Source organism: Temnothorax nylanderi, unplaced genomic scaffold (assembly GCF_030848795.1).
Source record: "Temnothorax nylanderi isolate EJ_2023f unplaced genomic scaffold, tnyl_v1.0 TNYL_tig0052_pilon, whole genome shotgun sequence".
Taxonomy (NCBI): Eukaryota; Metazoa; Arthropoda; class Insecta; order Hymenoptera; family Formicidae; genus Temnothorax; species Temnothorax nylanderi.
The window spans coordinates 990,949-1,008,047 of NW_027249114.1; the positions used below are offsets into that span (position 1 = coordinate 990,949).

General features: G+C 38.0%; 2 protein-coding genes across 5 annotated transcripts in view; one reads left to right on the top strand and one right to left on the bottom strand.

Annotated features, from left to right (window-relative positions):
* The window catches only part of LOC139772665 (sodium channel protein 60E), a 97,253-nt gene that overhangs the window by 58,435 nt on the left and 21,719 nt on the right, over nt 1–17,099 (bottom strand). Inside the window, exon 1 of one of the 3 annotated variants that reach the window (XM_071706522.1) lies at nt 9,494–9,589. The exons of the other annotated variants lie outside the window; for them this stretch is intronic. The gene's annotated coding sequence lies outside the window, so the exon portion shown is untranslated. Of the gene's footprint in view, nt 1–9,493; nt 9,590–17,099 lie in introns of those variants that run through there. 3 annotated transcript variants of the gene reach the window in all.
* Pyd (zonula occludens-like protein polychaetoid) overlaps nt 1–17,099 on the top strand; it is an 84,003-nt gene that overhangs the window by 10,758 nt on the left and 56,146 nt on the right. The window contains exons 1-2 of one of the 2 annotated variants that reach the window (XM_071706525.1): nt 9,737–9,970; nt 11,026–11,175. In XM_071706525.1, coding sequence (XP_071562626.1) covers nt 9,965–9,970; nt 11,026–11,175 — 156 coding nt within the window. In that variant the 5' untranslated portion in view covers nt 9,737–9,964. Of the gene's footprint in view, nt 1–9,736; nt 9,971–11,025; nt 11,176–17,099 lie in introns of those variants that run through there. The other variant, XM_071706524.1, reaches the window with a different exon arrangement.

Below are 17,099 nucleotides of genomic sequence, written 5' to 3' on the forward strand. Positions count from 1 at the left end.
TATGAATATGAATATCACGCAAATCATATCGCACTTTAACTGAATCCGAATGCCGCGCGATTCTAAATTATAACCGATTGTAAATTTTTAATTTTTATTATTGATGTAGAGCCGCGCTCTCGCGCCGCTAAGCCTTTAATACCTTTTTGCCTGCGATATGACCACGAGGGTGTATCCGCTGTAATATTTTTAGATTAGTGTTGGAGTTTTTATGTATTGCCAGCGGAGGTAATATTTTATCGATTTTATTATCCGACTTGAGGGAAAGCGAGTCTACCAATCCTTAATTCTAAGCTGCTCACCTCGTGCTCACATTCATCGGAGTGGAACTATTGCTTCTCCGCGGACATTTAAGTCTGATACGTTTTTTTATTTGCATCCAGAAGAAGAAATTACTCGAGAAATATTTATCAAAATAAAGAAATGGATAATGTGTATTCACAGTACATTGGCAACGTGTATAATTGTTTTGAATATATCAACAAAATTTCTTTTAGTTGGTTTATTAGGGCCTTTTGTGATGCAAAATCTTTAGCAAAGACTGAGGCTTTTTATTAAGATATAGAGAATTCTTACCGCGAGTTTTTTGCTTATTATTTGTAATTTAAAGTGTTATAGCGTTATAGAAAGAATTGCCTAATCAGCCTAATGTGTGGGTACGATTTAGAAAAAAGGTTAAACGTATAATAGTAGGTGTCTTAAAATATTAAATTACAATTTCCAATTTTAATTCGGGTATAAATTAGTACCAAAATGTAACATAAAATATTTTAAATAATACGATTTTGGCAACTTTCTCCTACATTATTACACGTTAATTTTACGTTGAACTTAAAAACAAAAAAAATATAATTATTCTTTACTAAATTATATTATTTTATATTACGATATATTCTTGTATAAAAACGTAATTGTGTGAAAATGAAAGAAGATTCACTTTAATTATGATATTTAAAAAACAGAAATCTTTGTAATCTTTTGTGTTATATGCGTGTAATTGGGTAAGAGAAATAATAACGTTACTATTATTATCGTTATACTTTTGAGGAGAATATGTTGATAAGAATTAATTTTTAACGTTAAAGATAAAAAGAATGCCTATAATAGATAACTATTTTAAGCCTTATGGGATTATAACTGACTCGGCAGCGAGAAACGTGCATAATATAGTATCTCAGCTGGGACAACTATACATAACTAATTGTAAGTGTGTGAGTAATACATTTAATAATAGCTAATAACAGGCTAAAAATAAACCAGACGCCTAAGACTGACGCAGTAAAATTAGAAATAAAGCATAAAAAGAAGTAAACTTGTACTTAGGGTAACACATAGACTCGATGCAAAATGTTTTTTAATCGAGTCTAATCTGTGTGATGAATAGAACTGAAGTATACGTTAAAGCTGCATTTGCGCGAAAACTGCTAAAGCACATAAAATAATTGAAAATGATTCTGTTATCTACATGAGCGCAAAAGTTCTTTCCAACGTGGTACCTATAAAAAATGTTTTATGCATAAGTTTCATTGAGAGGTATTTATCGGTGCATACATTTCCAATGCGATAAGAGTTATATGATCCAAGTTACATCCACAATTCTATAAAGCATAGAAGCACGCATAAGGGAGCTCGCAGAAAGAGCTCTTATTCACGTATCGTGTGTTTGTCAGAGATATTCGCGAAAATGTAATAATAACAGACAGAATAGGAATAGACGAACAGACGTAAATAGAGTTAGGTAATAAGAAATCGCAAACTTATCGATATAGATATGACAGATGTGGAGCGGATGAACGATTCATTTCCGATAAAAGTTTCGATAAATGACAATTCGTTTCTTATGTCTTAGAAATATAGAGGATCCTTCGCCCTCTTCGCGCGGATAATATAATTTATGATCGGCAAAATGTGCGCCGAACAGGCGTACCATTTGCGGTCTCAATTTCGCGTTCACTGATAAATTTCACCGTTAATTGTAAGATCGATGTAGCGTAAAGACAAGCAACGGCGCTCGGGGGGTAACGTTTGGACTTGATGAGGGCAGTATATCGATCCGGCTGGGCACTGAATCATGCGATCGTCGCCGCCGCTTACGGGGGCGCAAAAAGCGAACGGCCACGCGACGATCCAATCGCAGAAGTTTAATCGAGCGCGATGCAAGTCGTCGGACAAAAAGTCTTATCTTAAAAGTCAAGTCCGAGACCGCAGCGTCACTCTAAAAATAGATTCCTGCAGAGCAGGTGTGAGGGAAGTGCTTCACCTTTACGTATACCTCGAGGTTGTCGACTTGAAAACTTGCGCGATTTAATGCACGAGACTCACTTGCTGTCAAAAAGAGTTTATAAATTTAAGAACTTTTAACTGTTCATCAATCAATTTCATTTTTCTCTAAAAAAATAGAAAAAAATGTCATCTGTAACGTGAAATACTACCCGGTTATTTGCGTCACATTTTAATTTCCGCGGCTCATTATTGCTTTGATTTATTATCAGTATTAACTATAACTATCCAAGTCTTTTTATCTGTACACTTCTTTTTCAAGGTATACTTTGCTATCGCAATAATTATGTGCAATTTTGTAATTTCGCAATAAAGAAGCTTAGGTTATGACCAGCGGAACTCCACAATGTAATATTATACAATGTTCATAATTACTGTGAAAATCGTCTACTCGAAAACGGAGTGAGGCACGAGGATGAAAACAATGCGGCGTGATACCTGGCCGAGTACGGTTGAGAAAGTTTAAAGCCGGTTTGTTACACGCAGGCGGAATTATACATTCCATCGGATGCGATAGGGTTGAAGATAAAATAGGTCGCGGTCGAAACACCCTCCGCGCACGTCTCCATAAATGTGCCATGCCGTTACTGCACTATTTATACGCATGCAGGTGCTACCTGTGTGAGCTGTTGGGAGGGGGAGGGGGAGGGGAAGAGGGTGCACGAAAGAGGATGCGGAGGTAGGGACAGAGGAGTAAGCGAGACAGGGCGGCTAGGGATGAATGCGCGGTGCGGTAACGGTAGGCGGAGCATGCGATTCTTTTACATTCTTTTTACTGTGCGCAATTTCAGCGCAATGCACCAACCGACCAGATCGGGTGGGCTCGTAAGATTGCCGCGCGTGCCCTAAATAATACAAGGTATCAGGAACACGGTTTTCGCCCTAGATTTCGCAGCCGCGCACCTCACAAAAGAGGAACACACGCGCGCGTTTCTTTTTTCCCCGCTCGCACCGATACATCACGCGAACAGCCGCTGTCACTCCCGAGGGAGGAGCGAACTGTTGCTCGTTATTCCCGCGTAATCGGAGAAACGGAGAAAATTCCGCGCAGGATTTAAAATTCAAATTACTGATATTTGAGCGTAATCCTTTTTACCGCGTGGGGTTTGTTTGGACCAATTTAATTCCTCGCTACACTCCGAAACCGCCCGTTTTTATACGCTACCTCTTTACCACCCGAAATTATTCGTGCCGTGATATGCCGAGTGTGCGATATAAAAAAGCGGGAATCTGGAGCACAGCTTTCTGCTCCTGAGTGAAATTGTTCCAATCAATATTTCTAGTGACACTATAAAATATTACTGCAGAATTATTTAATATCAAATTGATCTTATTAGTTTTTCGTTGCAATCTTAAGATTTTATAATTATCAGAAGTTCCAAGATAATCAATTTTATTTGCAGAAAATATAATAAATGCAAAAAATATATTATTCTCTCAATACATAATTCTTCTTATAACTTCTTTAAAAAAAAACGCGAATGTGGGAATTAAAAAAATTAAAGTTTTAAGATTAGGTAAATCGCCGTTTATGAATTTATCATAAATAAAAATACGTATTTTGAATATATTACGTAACTCGACGCAAAACTTTGACAAGTTAGGAAAACATTATTCAAAATAAACTCATGCAATATATATTTGTTATTAATAACATAATTCTTTCAGTATCATATCTATATTCGTATCGGCAAAGTATAAACCATACGTGAATGACGCATATTGTGTCCTAGTGCTGTAAAGTTTCTACCGCAGGAATTTACGATGGGAATTACGGTTTAGCATGTCGGCGTCCGTGATGAACATATCCACCTTCGCGTAACTTTCGGCAAATGAGGTTTAAAGTCAGAAGTCACGCGCCGTGCAAGCGCATACGCCTTTCTTCGTTACCGTTTGTTAAATGCGGACATGAGAGAAGTCGCCCACCGTGCTCAGGAGCGACAACAAGTTGTTGCTTACACAGCTGCTAATAATTACGAAACGAGAATATGCAAACAATGTAATGTCAATTGAAATCATAGCTCTTTAATGCGGTAAAATTCATTTGTGAAAATGTCACTTGCAATTTTATTGGCGTGTATTCGCAATTAAGCCGTATAATGACACGCTTAACCTTTGGTGTAGAAATGTCAAAATGCAGGTCACACGCGCTTAAAATTCATTTAGCTCGGGTGGGAATAAATCGTATCGACGCAATATCGTTGTCATGCGAGGTTTATCACCGCGACGTGCGACCCACAACGTGGGATTCGTAGACTGGACTGGCGTAGACCATTTCATAAAATACACGCGATATGTACACAGATGAGCCGCAAATAAACTTCGCGAGAAAAACAGGTGGAACTTTCGGTAATAACTCGGCGTGGTCAGGATCGACTTCCCTACATATTTGTTTATTTCAAACTCTCCAAGCGCTTCTATCTCGTTGTCCCGCAAAAACTTGTTTTCAAGCAAGCGTGTGATATAGAGAAAGCAGTGTAATGTGATAGATAGACTTTTCAATAGAATACACTCTCCCGCAAACAAAAAATTAAGTGACGCCAACCGAAACCAATAAAACAAATTTGTTATTTAATTTCGTAAAATTAAAAAATTATTCCGAAAGAGACGTAATCGACTTTGCATTTCACGAGATTAAATCTGTTTTTTTTTTTTTTTTTTTAAATAATAACTTTCTGTAATAGCGTTTTGTTGATAGTTACTTGAATAACCAATTAAACAATAATTAAAATCCATCTTAGGTTAAGACTTTTCAATAAAAATATTTAAGTCAAATTCTAAGAAAGTGTATAAGCTCTATAAGTTTTCTTTGGATAGCTCTTTCAAACAAAAGTAACCAAAAGGATTTGCAGAGTAAATGGAAATGTTTTCAAACTCGGCAAGTATCAGCAGTATGCTCCGGAAAGATCCCATCGGGGAAGATCTAGATTAGCTTAATGATTAACTAACAGATTCCTGTTTTAGAAAGTTAGATTCGAAATCTACTGTCGAAGTCAAACCTCGGAAAGATAATAAAATTGTAATCAGATATTGGTGAAAAGTTACTAAATAAAATTAGATCGTAGGAATATAACTGTTCGACAATGAGATCTTAGGTAGGTTTAAAAATAAACGTATCGTTTAAAAATAAACATATCTTGATTGCAGAAGTTCAAGATTATGAAAGTCGCAATCCTTTTCAACATAAGTTTCATAATAACTTGCGACAGAGATAACAGCTACAGTGATTTTATTTACGTCACAAAACACGAATATCTCTTAAAAAAAATATGATTAAATAAAAAATCGAGTCGTATTTCGCTACTGTTTCTGTTGATCTTTTCGATGTACTTACATTATACTAAAAATGTAAAAAATGAAATATTATTTTTCCATATTTGAGACCATTAATCATCTCATTATGCGACCTCGACGCGAATTTTTATCTCAATTGTAAGCGAACTAAATGTTATCGCAAATATTCAAGAGCTGGAACATATTTATCGACAGGAGAATTTGGTTTCCTAATCAGTTCCTGAATTTATTTCTCTCGTTATTCTTCCTGAGAGGTCGGTTTCCCGAGGGAACGAAATTTTCTTACATCGTTCCCCTGAAAAATGACGCTCTAGCTCACACATGATCCGGTGACTTTTTGGCGCGACACCGAATCTCGCGATCGGAGTACATTATGCGCGCATACGTGACGCCGTATATATGTATATATATTTCCCCTCGGTAAAATTCTCCCTCGGCAGTTAGGTCGCTCCACGTGAGGGAAAATAATAACCTCGGTGCACGCAGCTATGTGAGACTGAACGGCGGCTCGCGCATCGACCGGCGATGCAACCGCGTTCCATATACCTTCGCGATTTTTACCCGCGCCTGCCTCCCGCCCTCCTCAATCGAATCCATAACATAGTAACGGGCTCTTGTGCGAAATGTAAAATAAATGTAATAGCAGCTCTTGTGCGAAATGTAAAAAAAATTACGGAAGTATCACGGGATAACATCTTCGACGTACATATAAATGATAGCTCTTACAACTGGCATTCTTTAAGTATTTAATTAAATTAAAAAAAAAAGAGTTTAGTTGGGATCTAACAACAAATCCCAGTAGCGCCTTAGTGGTCATATCAAATTTTTTTTAAACATTTGCGAAAAAATAAAAACCACCTATATAATTATATAATTTTTAATGACATATAGATAAAGCTAGATAAAGTAAAAAGTGCATTCTATACAGTATTTATGAAGAGTCTCGTTTAATCACATTACAAAATATTTTATCGTGCGTATGTTTATGAATGAAAATTCACACGAAACTTGATGAGCAGGCAATGTGTTAACGAAAACTTTGGACAAACATATAAAAAGTATTCCGAACCTGTAATGTAAAAGAAGGAAGGTGGAGACTTATCTTTCGCGTTTCGTTCGGTATGAACGAGCGTTTTTATTTGAGTGTTACATTGAGAAATAGCTTGTTGACGATGTTTTCACCGATATTTTGTCGAGACAGCACGTATTCGCCATTGCTGTGAACGCTCACCGAGTTCTGTGCGCATTGCGTCGAATAAATTCTCGCCGAAACTTTCCATTCGGTCGTTATTACGATGATAACATTTTTCGCGGCATTGACCAGGAAAGCAATAAGTTCGTTGTATCTACAATGAAACAACGATTCCGAGTAAATTTCATCATTTTCAAATCAACGAATCTGCGACGATGCAGAAAAATCGATATAGAATATCCACATAGGGGAATAAAACAATGATCAAGTTCGACGGAAGATTGCTAGCGAAATAATTCTCGACGGTATAGAATTCCCTTCTACTTTTTACGCTCAGCGATTTGTCGAAGTTTAATCAACGTGAGATCTAGCTCTGTCCTTTTACAACGGTCTCGTTAAATCGCGCAAGAAATAAGATGAAGATAAAAGACGTTGAGATACGAAGACGTCGAATATAAAAAGTGCAAACACGCGATCGGATAATTTTCTTTATCGTAATTTTAAAGAATATTAGTTCACAATGTTTTTAACTCACCTCGCCGTCGCACAAGCGCGACTCTCTTTGTGCAATCGACGCATCACTTTATATTCCATCGTGTTTCTTCGAGTCTCTTGTTCTCAAACAAAACGGAAAATTTCAATGATACGTATGACGACGTATGTATTTGCCGACAACAAAATTGCGCCGGAATCCGTACGATCGCGAGTAAAATGTTGAATCTCTCTACCCTTCGCGAGAGAAATGGAAAGACTTACCTTTAAATAATTGCACTTTCGATACATATTTGTATTCCCAAATGACTAAAAAAAAAAAAAAAGTAAAGCTCTGAGTTGCGTTAACTCGTAATCGTAAGCGTGAATTCGTTTACGGAGGTCGCCGCTGAAATGAGGGGAAAATAACGCGTGGATTTATTTCGAAATGCGAAATTTCGGGATTTCGTGCAAAATACGCATTTACTTCTAAGTATTCGGTATCGCGCGAAATAAATTTGCCCGCGGCGACGGGTTCAAGTCTCCGTCCCGTTCTTTGCTGCTTAATGAGGCGACTCGTTTCGTGCGTGCAAACACTTTCCGTGTAATCGCAGTACATTTCTCGGGCCACGCTATCGATCTTCTCTCAGCGGTGCAACGTTACGTGAATTTAGATCGGCAGGTAGAACGCGGTAGAAATGCACGAGTACGGAATATGACGGTATATATCGAGCGCGGTTGAAGAGACGTTTTACGGGCCACTCGATACTTACCGACAAGCGAATGTAATTTCTCGTATTTCGAGCGAAAGAAAAAACAAACAGTTCTTCAAGTCAGATCTGTTTAAATTTATCGCAAATCGAAGAAGCAAGGTGGCATCTATACATTTCGCAATCGCCCGAAACGTCGTTAGAAACGATTGATCGAACGAAGCGATGTACGCTCGTCGCAGGAAAAACCATAAAATGCGAAATTATGCGCGAGTATAAGATCTAAACTGGTAACGATACACTCGTAACGATATCATTCGATCGAGATGGAAGAAGCCCGAATAAAACCGAGATTCTCGGGTGATATCCGCGATTGAGTCGGGAGTTTTGTTTCGCGAGAAACATGAGAGGAAATTGCGAAGAAATCGCGTAAAAAGTCGCAGAAGTGAGTGGTATACCTACTTGTTTTCTGAGATAAGGGTCGCGTCCAACGATGCACTGCTCCAATGCTCCACTTATTATACTTTTAACGTATAAAATTAAAAGAAATTGAGACAATGTATTATATACCGTAATCATTCTCTCTTTTTCAAGATTAAGATGTACGGAATGTACAATGAGTATCAAGTTACGGGTTACGGTATAATAAAATCGTCAGAATATTTGAAATTCTAAAGAAGCTGGCTTTCGTAGGCGTAAAATTCTTCCGAGCATTCTTTTCCTCGTAAATTAAACGTAATTTTATCGATTTATACTTGCGGTGTTTTGTATTTGTACTTTTTGTTTTATATATCGCGTATGAATCGTTCATCAATTTCATCATAGCCAAAAACGAAATTATCAACGTTCAATTGTTCATTAGTCGTAATTAAATAAAATCGTAATTTCCCATTTTCTTTCTCGCTTAAATTTAAAAAATATATATTAAAATATATAAGAAGCATCGGGAATCTCACAGTATATTGAAAACCGTAAAAATGTAAGCTTCAAGAAAGTTGATTTGTGCTCGCGTATAATTCCTTTTCAATAATTTCCGACAAACATTTCTCTCTCTCTCTCTCTCCGCGAATTGAACGCTTAGTACCAAATGTCGAATGCACGTATGCGCGTTTCTCACTTATCGTTACCGCGAGAATAATTATTCTCGCTTGTTAAACGCGCACGTACACAACGTATCGATAATACATTTCACGTGCTCTTTCCCATTCGATAATATAATATAATTTCGAATTATTAGAAGTACTTACGCCGCGTTGTTCCGCGAAGAGCGTCGTTCAGTCAACACAGGAGAAAGAATGAAGTAAAAAAACCTCTCGCTCCGAGCGCGGGCCAATTCTCGGAACAGTTTGGCTCACCCCCCTCGTTCACCCGCGCCGAGCGGCCCAACGGTAATCGGAGAAGGACGAGAGACAAACAACCCCACCCCACCACACCCCACCGACTCGCGGCGCCCGCGACGGGGTACATACATAACATATACGCGGTCGGGTCGGAGCAGGTCGGAGACGTACTCGATGACTCGATCGCGCATTAGATAGATACTCACCCTCACGTCCCGCGATATATCTAGCCGTTTGCGTTCGATGCCCTCGGCGCCCGGCGGCCGCGAATTCTCGAGTTCTCGACACACGCGACCAACGCTAATGCGACCAGCAGTGGCGACAATGGCTCAGTGCTATTAGGATCGATCGTTTCCGGATTCTTCTCTTCCGGAGTCGCTGCGCTCGTCGACCGTCGCGTCTCGCTCGCGGCGCTCGCGGCTCGCGCGCGACTTCACGCTTCACGCAGGCAGATTTGAATCTGACTGGTAACAAGTAGTGCCTCGCTCGCGCGCGACTTCACGCAAGTTCTTGGCGACAAGCCGTTAGCCGCGCACCGCTCGCACCTCTCGTTCGCGTACGATTTCACGCAGGTTCTTGTCGTTCTTGGTGTGTGACAAGCTGACAAGTGTACGTACCTTTCTAATCCTGTCGGTTGATCGTTTCCGTCGACGTGGAAATCGGCGAGTCGATCACAAATGCAGGTTAGTAGGAGCTTCCCCTTTGCCTTCTCGCGACGAGATTCAATAGATCCGCGAGCTCGGAAGGTACGTGTCTTTCACCTTCTTTTCGAAGCGCGATGACGACGGCTTTTCGCGGCGCGATAAAAGAGAGCTTCGCTCGTTTATTTGCCGAGTGCCTCGTGAGCTCGTGACGTTTCCGCGTCTCTCGTCGACCGACGTTCCACCACATTTTTCTCGCCCTGCCTGCTGACGTAAATCGCGTAACGTCGCGCGCGGCGGGAAGATCGATGGCGCGGGTTGAGAGATGCGTTCCGCGGGAAACACACTCGCGCGGAACAATGCTCGTAAAGGAACCACGAGCGAGACGGAGTTGAACCTGCCGTGCGAATTCACTTCGCGTGGCACCTAATACCTTGGGAAAAAAAAAAGAAAGGAACGTTCTACGTGTAATTCAAAGTTTCGGAAGAAATTTTCGCGCGTTACTTCCCTTAACAGCAATTTCGGTAAACGAGAAGTGAAGTTTATTTCATTGCGAGAACTCGCCTCACGCGACTCCGAGTATTTAACACGTTGACTGCTAATTCTACGAGTTAACTCGTTGTTGCAATCCATACAGATTAGACGCCAGTTTTGTATCTTTTGGACGAGGAAATAAAAATTTTATTGTCAGTTTTGACGAATAAATATAATTAATCAATTTAATTTATATAACTTATGAAGAATAAAAATATAATTAAATAGCATATTAGGATAATACGCTGGTATAAAAATGGCACCGGATAGCTAACCGTGCAGTGGCAATCAGCATTATTCTTTTTATATGGTTTATTTTGTAATCTGTATATATTTTTTTAAAGAGCAGCGCACTTTGAGCCTCTCAGGACTCGAGAACGAAATCAGCTTGGCGGTCAGAGTGTTAAAGAATAAAATTTAATATGCAATCCACGCGTTGCGCTTCCCTTTATTTTAAATTCCCATGAACGAATTTGATTATTTGCTGGCGATCTATTTTTTTTCTTTAATTATTCGTACGATTATTACGTGTGCCACTATATACGGTTGTTCTTCTGCTACAGAAATCTCGACTGACGAACAGCTGCAGCTTGCACCAGCTTGCTACACTGACTACACGACGAGTCGTTCGCACGACGATGAAATCACGTACGGAACGGACGTCCGTAGGATTGACGACGCGACCGGTAACGAGACGACGCTGCTTGCCGGAGGTAAGTGCCAATTCGGTTAATTAGAAACGGCGGAGAGAGCCTCGCGGCTTCTTCTTCCAGGAGCGTACGCCGGAAACTGAATTCGCCCGAGATTCCCCGAGAGCGAAATCGCGACACTTCGAACGACCACGCGGCGCGTTTCCTCGCCTCGAAAGATCGAGCGGCCGTATAAGTCGGGATATTTGTTTCTTTTTTTTTTCCCACCTCATCGACAGCTGCCCGTTGACGAGCTCACAATACCGGGCTCTTGGGAATGGCGCGCGTCGCCGCGCCGGCGAACAACACGCACGCAATAATTGGAGAAACGTGTCAAAAGTTGCGCCGACACGCTTCACGCGAGTGTAACATGCGATTCTTTGATATTGCTTCGCGACCGCCACCGGCGAACTGCCACTTCGCTCCGTTCCGTTCCGCTTTGACGTCTAAATAACGCGTGGAAAATATCCGCGGTATCTTCAACGTGCGACGTGTGCAACGATAGGTAAACGTCGATGGCACGTATCGCGTAAAAATTTCAAGCGACGCGTGTAACGTTTGCTGATTTTTGACGATAATTCGTGGTAGCCGGAAGCGGAGGCGTTTTTATACACACACCGACGTAATATCGCTAGAACGATGTGGGACGAATGTCCCGCGATTAAGCACATATTTTTATTTTCAAGCACATATTTTATTTCGTCCCCAAAGACACCGAGCGGCGATGTTTGTCCGAGTTTCGAGAGCGCAAAATGTTATCGCGATAAAAATAACTGTTTTATTCCGATATGGCTTTTTAATTGACTCTTTGTGCATATGCGCGCGGAATATTACTCATGCGTTATGCATCTTTACTAAAATTAAATCGCCGCAAATGTACTAGCGAATGGAGTATTTTATTTTTATGTTTTATTCGCACGCAATATTAACTTGAAACTCATTTTATTATTCATACATCTTATGGTATCTTATGATGCTGTACTGTGCAGTGAAAGAGATATCCTGTTGGAAATTAAATTTCGAACGCGGAAATTATGTTTTACCGCTTATTGTAAAATATATGCAGTTGAATAACGTAACGTTTTGCGTATAATTCTCTTTGTCGTTTGCTTTACAGTCCGCCTTGCCCCGCGAAGGACTATCAAAACTCTGGGAATAATAAACAATGTTTCTTCACGTGAAAAATTCTTCCCTTTCATTTAGTCGTAAATAACGCGGAAACTTTTATGAACCGGACACAGTTACGTTCCGCGGAGCAAAGGTGAATTAAATTTTGCGATTTTTCGCGCGAAGTTACTATGTCTGAATAAAAAGCGGAGGAAATTGCTTCCGTTTACTTATGATACCTATATATTTCTCATCTTCTCATTGCTTGACATGTTTATTAGAATACTTGTTTAAAGAAGAATATGAGTTTTTCAACGAGTTTCAACGAAATCAGTTTATAGATATCAGTGGTTCGATACATGAGTATATTCCTACAAATACTGGATGATAATGACCATCATCGCGTACAGCATTATTAAATAACAAATTAAATAACAAATAATTTTAATGTAACCGTGGAAAATATTAACAGATAAACAGAAATAATTTACGGTCTCGTATCAATATTTCGATGTTTTTGAGCTAATTTGAAAATTACGAAAACGTTATATGGCCGTGCACTTACGAACGTGTAGCCGGAACGTACATGCACATATTTTCGAACAGCGCGAAACAAAACGAGATGTAATAATTATCATGCTGGGAGCTGCATACGACATTAGCGTCCAAAGTAGAAAAACGCGTCGGGAAGTAGCCGGGGATAAAAAACAAGCGCTTTGTTTAAGCTCTCTTCCTAGATTTTCCATTTACGTACGTCGCACGTGTGGTAAAATGCTGACCTACTCGTGAGCTCGGTTCTGACACTAATTAATACCGTGGGCCGCCACAGGCTCGTACGCAAAAGCAAAATAGGAAAAAGTACAGGAGTTGTACGGGATATAATTCATCGAGCAAATTTATTTCGTAAACGTGGACGTGACATCCGTAATTGTTACGATACATTCGACGTTGGACATTCGCCTTTGCACGTGAAAATTGGTTGCAAAAAATGAGAGAGAATTTTGTTAAAAGAATAGAGAACGGGAGGTCAACCGCGATATGCAAACATATAATGTATGAAACGTGTAAAGTACACAGGTAAAATTGATTAGTAGGCAATTTTTAAATTATAACGTGAATATAAGGAACAGTAATGATTAATATTAAATTATAAAGAAGAGAAAACCCCTAATCGTTTTATAAAATATCATCTGATTGATTTTGAGCATATTTACCATAAAAATTAATACAGATTTTTATAATATAAATATACATAACTTTTATAATATAATACGTTGTAATTTTAAAATTCTAATTATAATACAATTTCTATTTTATATATATTTCGTTAAGAATATGACACGTTGCGCATAGTAAGCGCGTGTAATGGATTGTAGATTTTATAAAATTTTCATAAACACGCAATAATATACCGTCTTTATTAAATTTATTTTAATGGAACAGAATAAAATGACTTTACTGGCTTGTATCATAAAGAAAGTATTTTATCAAATGCAGTAAAAAATTGAATTTAAGGTACTAGGAAATTAATCGTCTCGAGATGACATTTTCATAAAACTGACATTTTTATAAAAACTGACATTTTCATAAAATATCCTCAATTCAGAAATAACGTCCAATTTAAAGCTCCAATTTCAAACTTTACATTAAAATTTTTCTTTAGCATAATTACAAGAAGAATATAATTTTTTTTTATAATACATGTATAGTTATATGATTGTAATAAATGGAGTATTGTTGAAACTACATTTGGCGATCAAATATGGCAATCGATAATGCCACGCTTCAGAAGTTAAAACTTTTCAATAAATAGGTAAAAATAAAAATATGATCGCTTAAAATGGAATGTGCAATATAATGATGACAACGTATGTATTCGTGTCATGTCCGTTATTTATGCTCGTCGGTTATAGCCATTAGCATTTCAATCTTTCAAACTGTAACACGGACTCGTATATGTCCGATTACAAGACGATATTAACTACTGCGCGCGTGGGCGATGCGAACGTTTACTTTTCCACTGCGCAGTAGTATGACGGCATTATCGGTCATAACATGAATCTTGACTAAGAAAACTACATACTCAGGCAGATGCTGCATAAAAGTCGTCCGCAAATACGTTTGTATATCAATGCCGCGAAAGCGTACACCAGTGAAAATCGAAGATCCTCGTCCACGTTCATGTGTAATCCCGTGGCATGTGAAATGGCTTAGGTCGTGGAATAGCAGCGTTGCGTCACGTAGATGCCGATAGAAGCGGTCGCTTTGTGTTGCGACAAAATGATTAAAACTGCATTATAAACATTGTTCATTGCGGTTCAATGCAGCACATGCGATATAAATGCATACACAAATAACTTTTTTTTTCCTTGCCTTTTTAACAAGAAGTAAAAGAGCCGCTTTCGACTTTGCTCGATGAAAGCTTAATCTAATCTAGGTTTTTGTCGATTGTTTATTCATTGACCGTTAATTAACATTCTTAATTCATGTAGCGCACTGTGGCACTTTTCCGCAAGCTAACAACTGTTATAGTTGTCAACTTACGTCAAAAGTACCTCAGGGTCCTCAGGTAAAGAACTTTCGACGTTCACGCATTTATTAATTAATCAAGCATTTCTTGACTTCTTGTCTTTAAGTTACTATAACATGTATTTGATACAGTTAGGAGGCTGACAGCTTTACACGTTACATATTCGTGACAATGTGAGAGTTCTTTTGTTACCATAATCTATCAAACTTACGAGAAAATCTAATTGGATCGATTCATTGCAGTAGCGCTTGTATCACAATTATGAGCTCAAAATCAACCAGATAATATTTTGCAATTGAAGTCATTTAATTATATAAACTTTGACATTTCAAATCAAGATTGGATTTCTACAATTTTTTATTATCTTAATATGGTTTGCGCGTTACAAATCCTGCAAGAGAGATATGATTAAAAAACTAATTAAACATTATTAATTTTAAAAATTTAATAAAAAAAGTATCAATCAGTATTTTATAAGTAGGTGGTCAACTATAATTGGAAGGAGTTTTGAGTTTTCCGAAAAACAATCCGCATTGCGCACGCGAGAGAGAAAGAGAGAGTTGTTATTTTCTCTCTGGATATTCTCCATTTATCTTATATTTACATACAAGTCTCATACATATTATGAAACCATGCATCGTGGAAGCTTACCAAACTCGTAGCGAAACTTGTCCAGCAATTGTTATAACTCTCGCAAGTAGATCCTAACATGTTACTACACTCCAAAGCCACACACTAAGCCATGTCATCGTTTTGAGGATTCTATATATCAAATATCTCCTAGCTTCCGCTTGAATGTATCTTTTGTTTACCTTTATCATTTGTCCAGTTTTATCATACGTATCTCGAATCAAATGAGAGAAGGAAAACAGAGTTTTTAATTAAAACAGTATAATTGAATGCAAGCATATCGTCAATCCTACACTTGATTATACAATTTCACGTATTGTTCGGTGAATTGCAAATTATAAAATCATGACCGATGTAATCTTGCTTTCGCAATTTCAATAGAGTATACCCTGAACTTTTAGATTGCATCGTATGGACGAATGTATCTCGCCCAATTCTTTACTTAAAATCGCGGATAGTACTTTGATGCAATGTACTATAATTCAGAATATCGATATCCGCGCCATTCCGGGAAATCAGATGATTGAGATCACATTTGAAATCACATTTGAGATTGTTCGGATTCCCTTGGTCTTTCGTGACGTTGAAAATTCTCTTGGCGGAAAACTGTCCGGAAGAAAGAAGCAGCCGTGCGATATGAATTTATTAAAGGTCGCGCTTTCTTATTCTTCCGGCACAAATATCCAATGTCTTTCGTTGCGGGTCAACCCGATAGGCGAACCCATCGGTTTAGTTCGAAAGGAATTTATGCTGAAGCCATAAGGAAATGACGCGATATTGGTCCATGGCAAGATAATAAAAAGATATGTTTCGTAAACCTTCGCGTAAAAATTTATTTGCTGAAATATGCATCGTACAATTCGTACATATATGCATGTAAGACAAGATGGTATCCAACATAAAGGATGTATTATTAATTTTTCGGGATTCTTGGAAAAAAATAATTATTTGTTACAATTACTGATATTACTTGTGTATATATACTTTGATATTACTCATAATATAATTACGCTTAAGTTATATATTAACAACATATAGCGACAGTGAACTTCCATTAAACAATTTATTGATATCATAAATAATTGCATTTATATACGCTTACGTGATACTGTTATTTCAATAACATTATTTCAATTGATAACATTTTTATATCTTTGCACACCATCAGCGGAAATTGATAAATCAACTGACACAAGTCGATAAATAAAACGTTTATGTCGTGTTCCATGATGAAATTTTTCGATGTAGCATTAGTACAATGGAAAATTTGTTTTTAACACGTTGATTTAACATTTTAACATGCTTCCAATAAATTTCACGATGAGTATTGAATATGAAACATTAAATTCAATTTTATATACGTAAAATGCTGATTCGTAATTGGTGCCCATTCATTCGTAAATTTTAATAAACTTTGTCTTCTCATATTATAACGAATGATAAATAAACTTTGTGCAAAACACAAAGTATTGTTAACAGTTTCGACGTCATTTTATCTTTTTGAGAATGTCGCGTTTTTGCGCAGAAATCTTTCGATTGTTTAATAGAGAATAAAACTTCTCGCAATACTAACGATCGTGATCGACGTGATCAATTGGATATTGGTAACTATCCCGCATAAAGTATCGATCTCATCAAAGTCGAAGTTAGAAAACTTGTTCCTCCCTTATTTCAAATATAT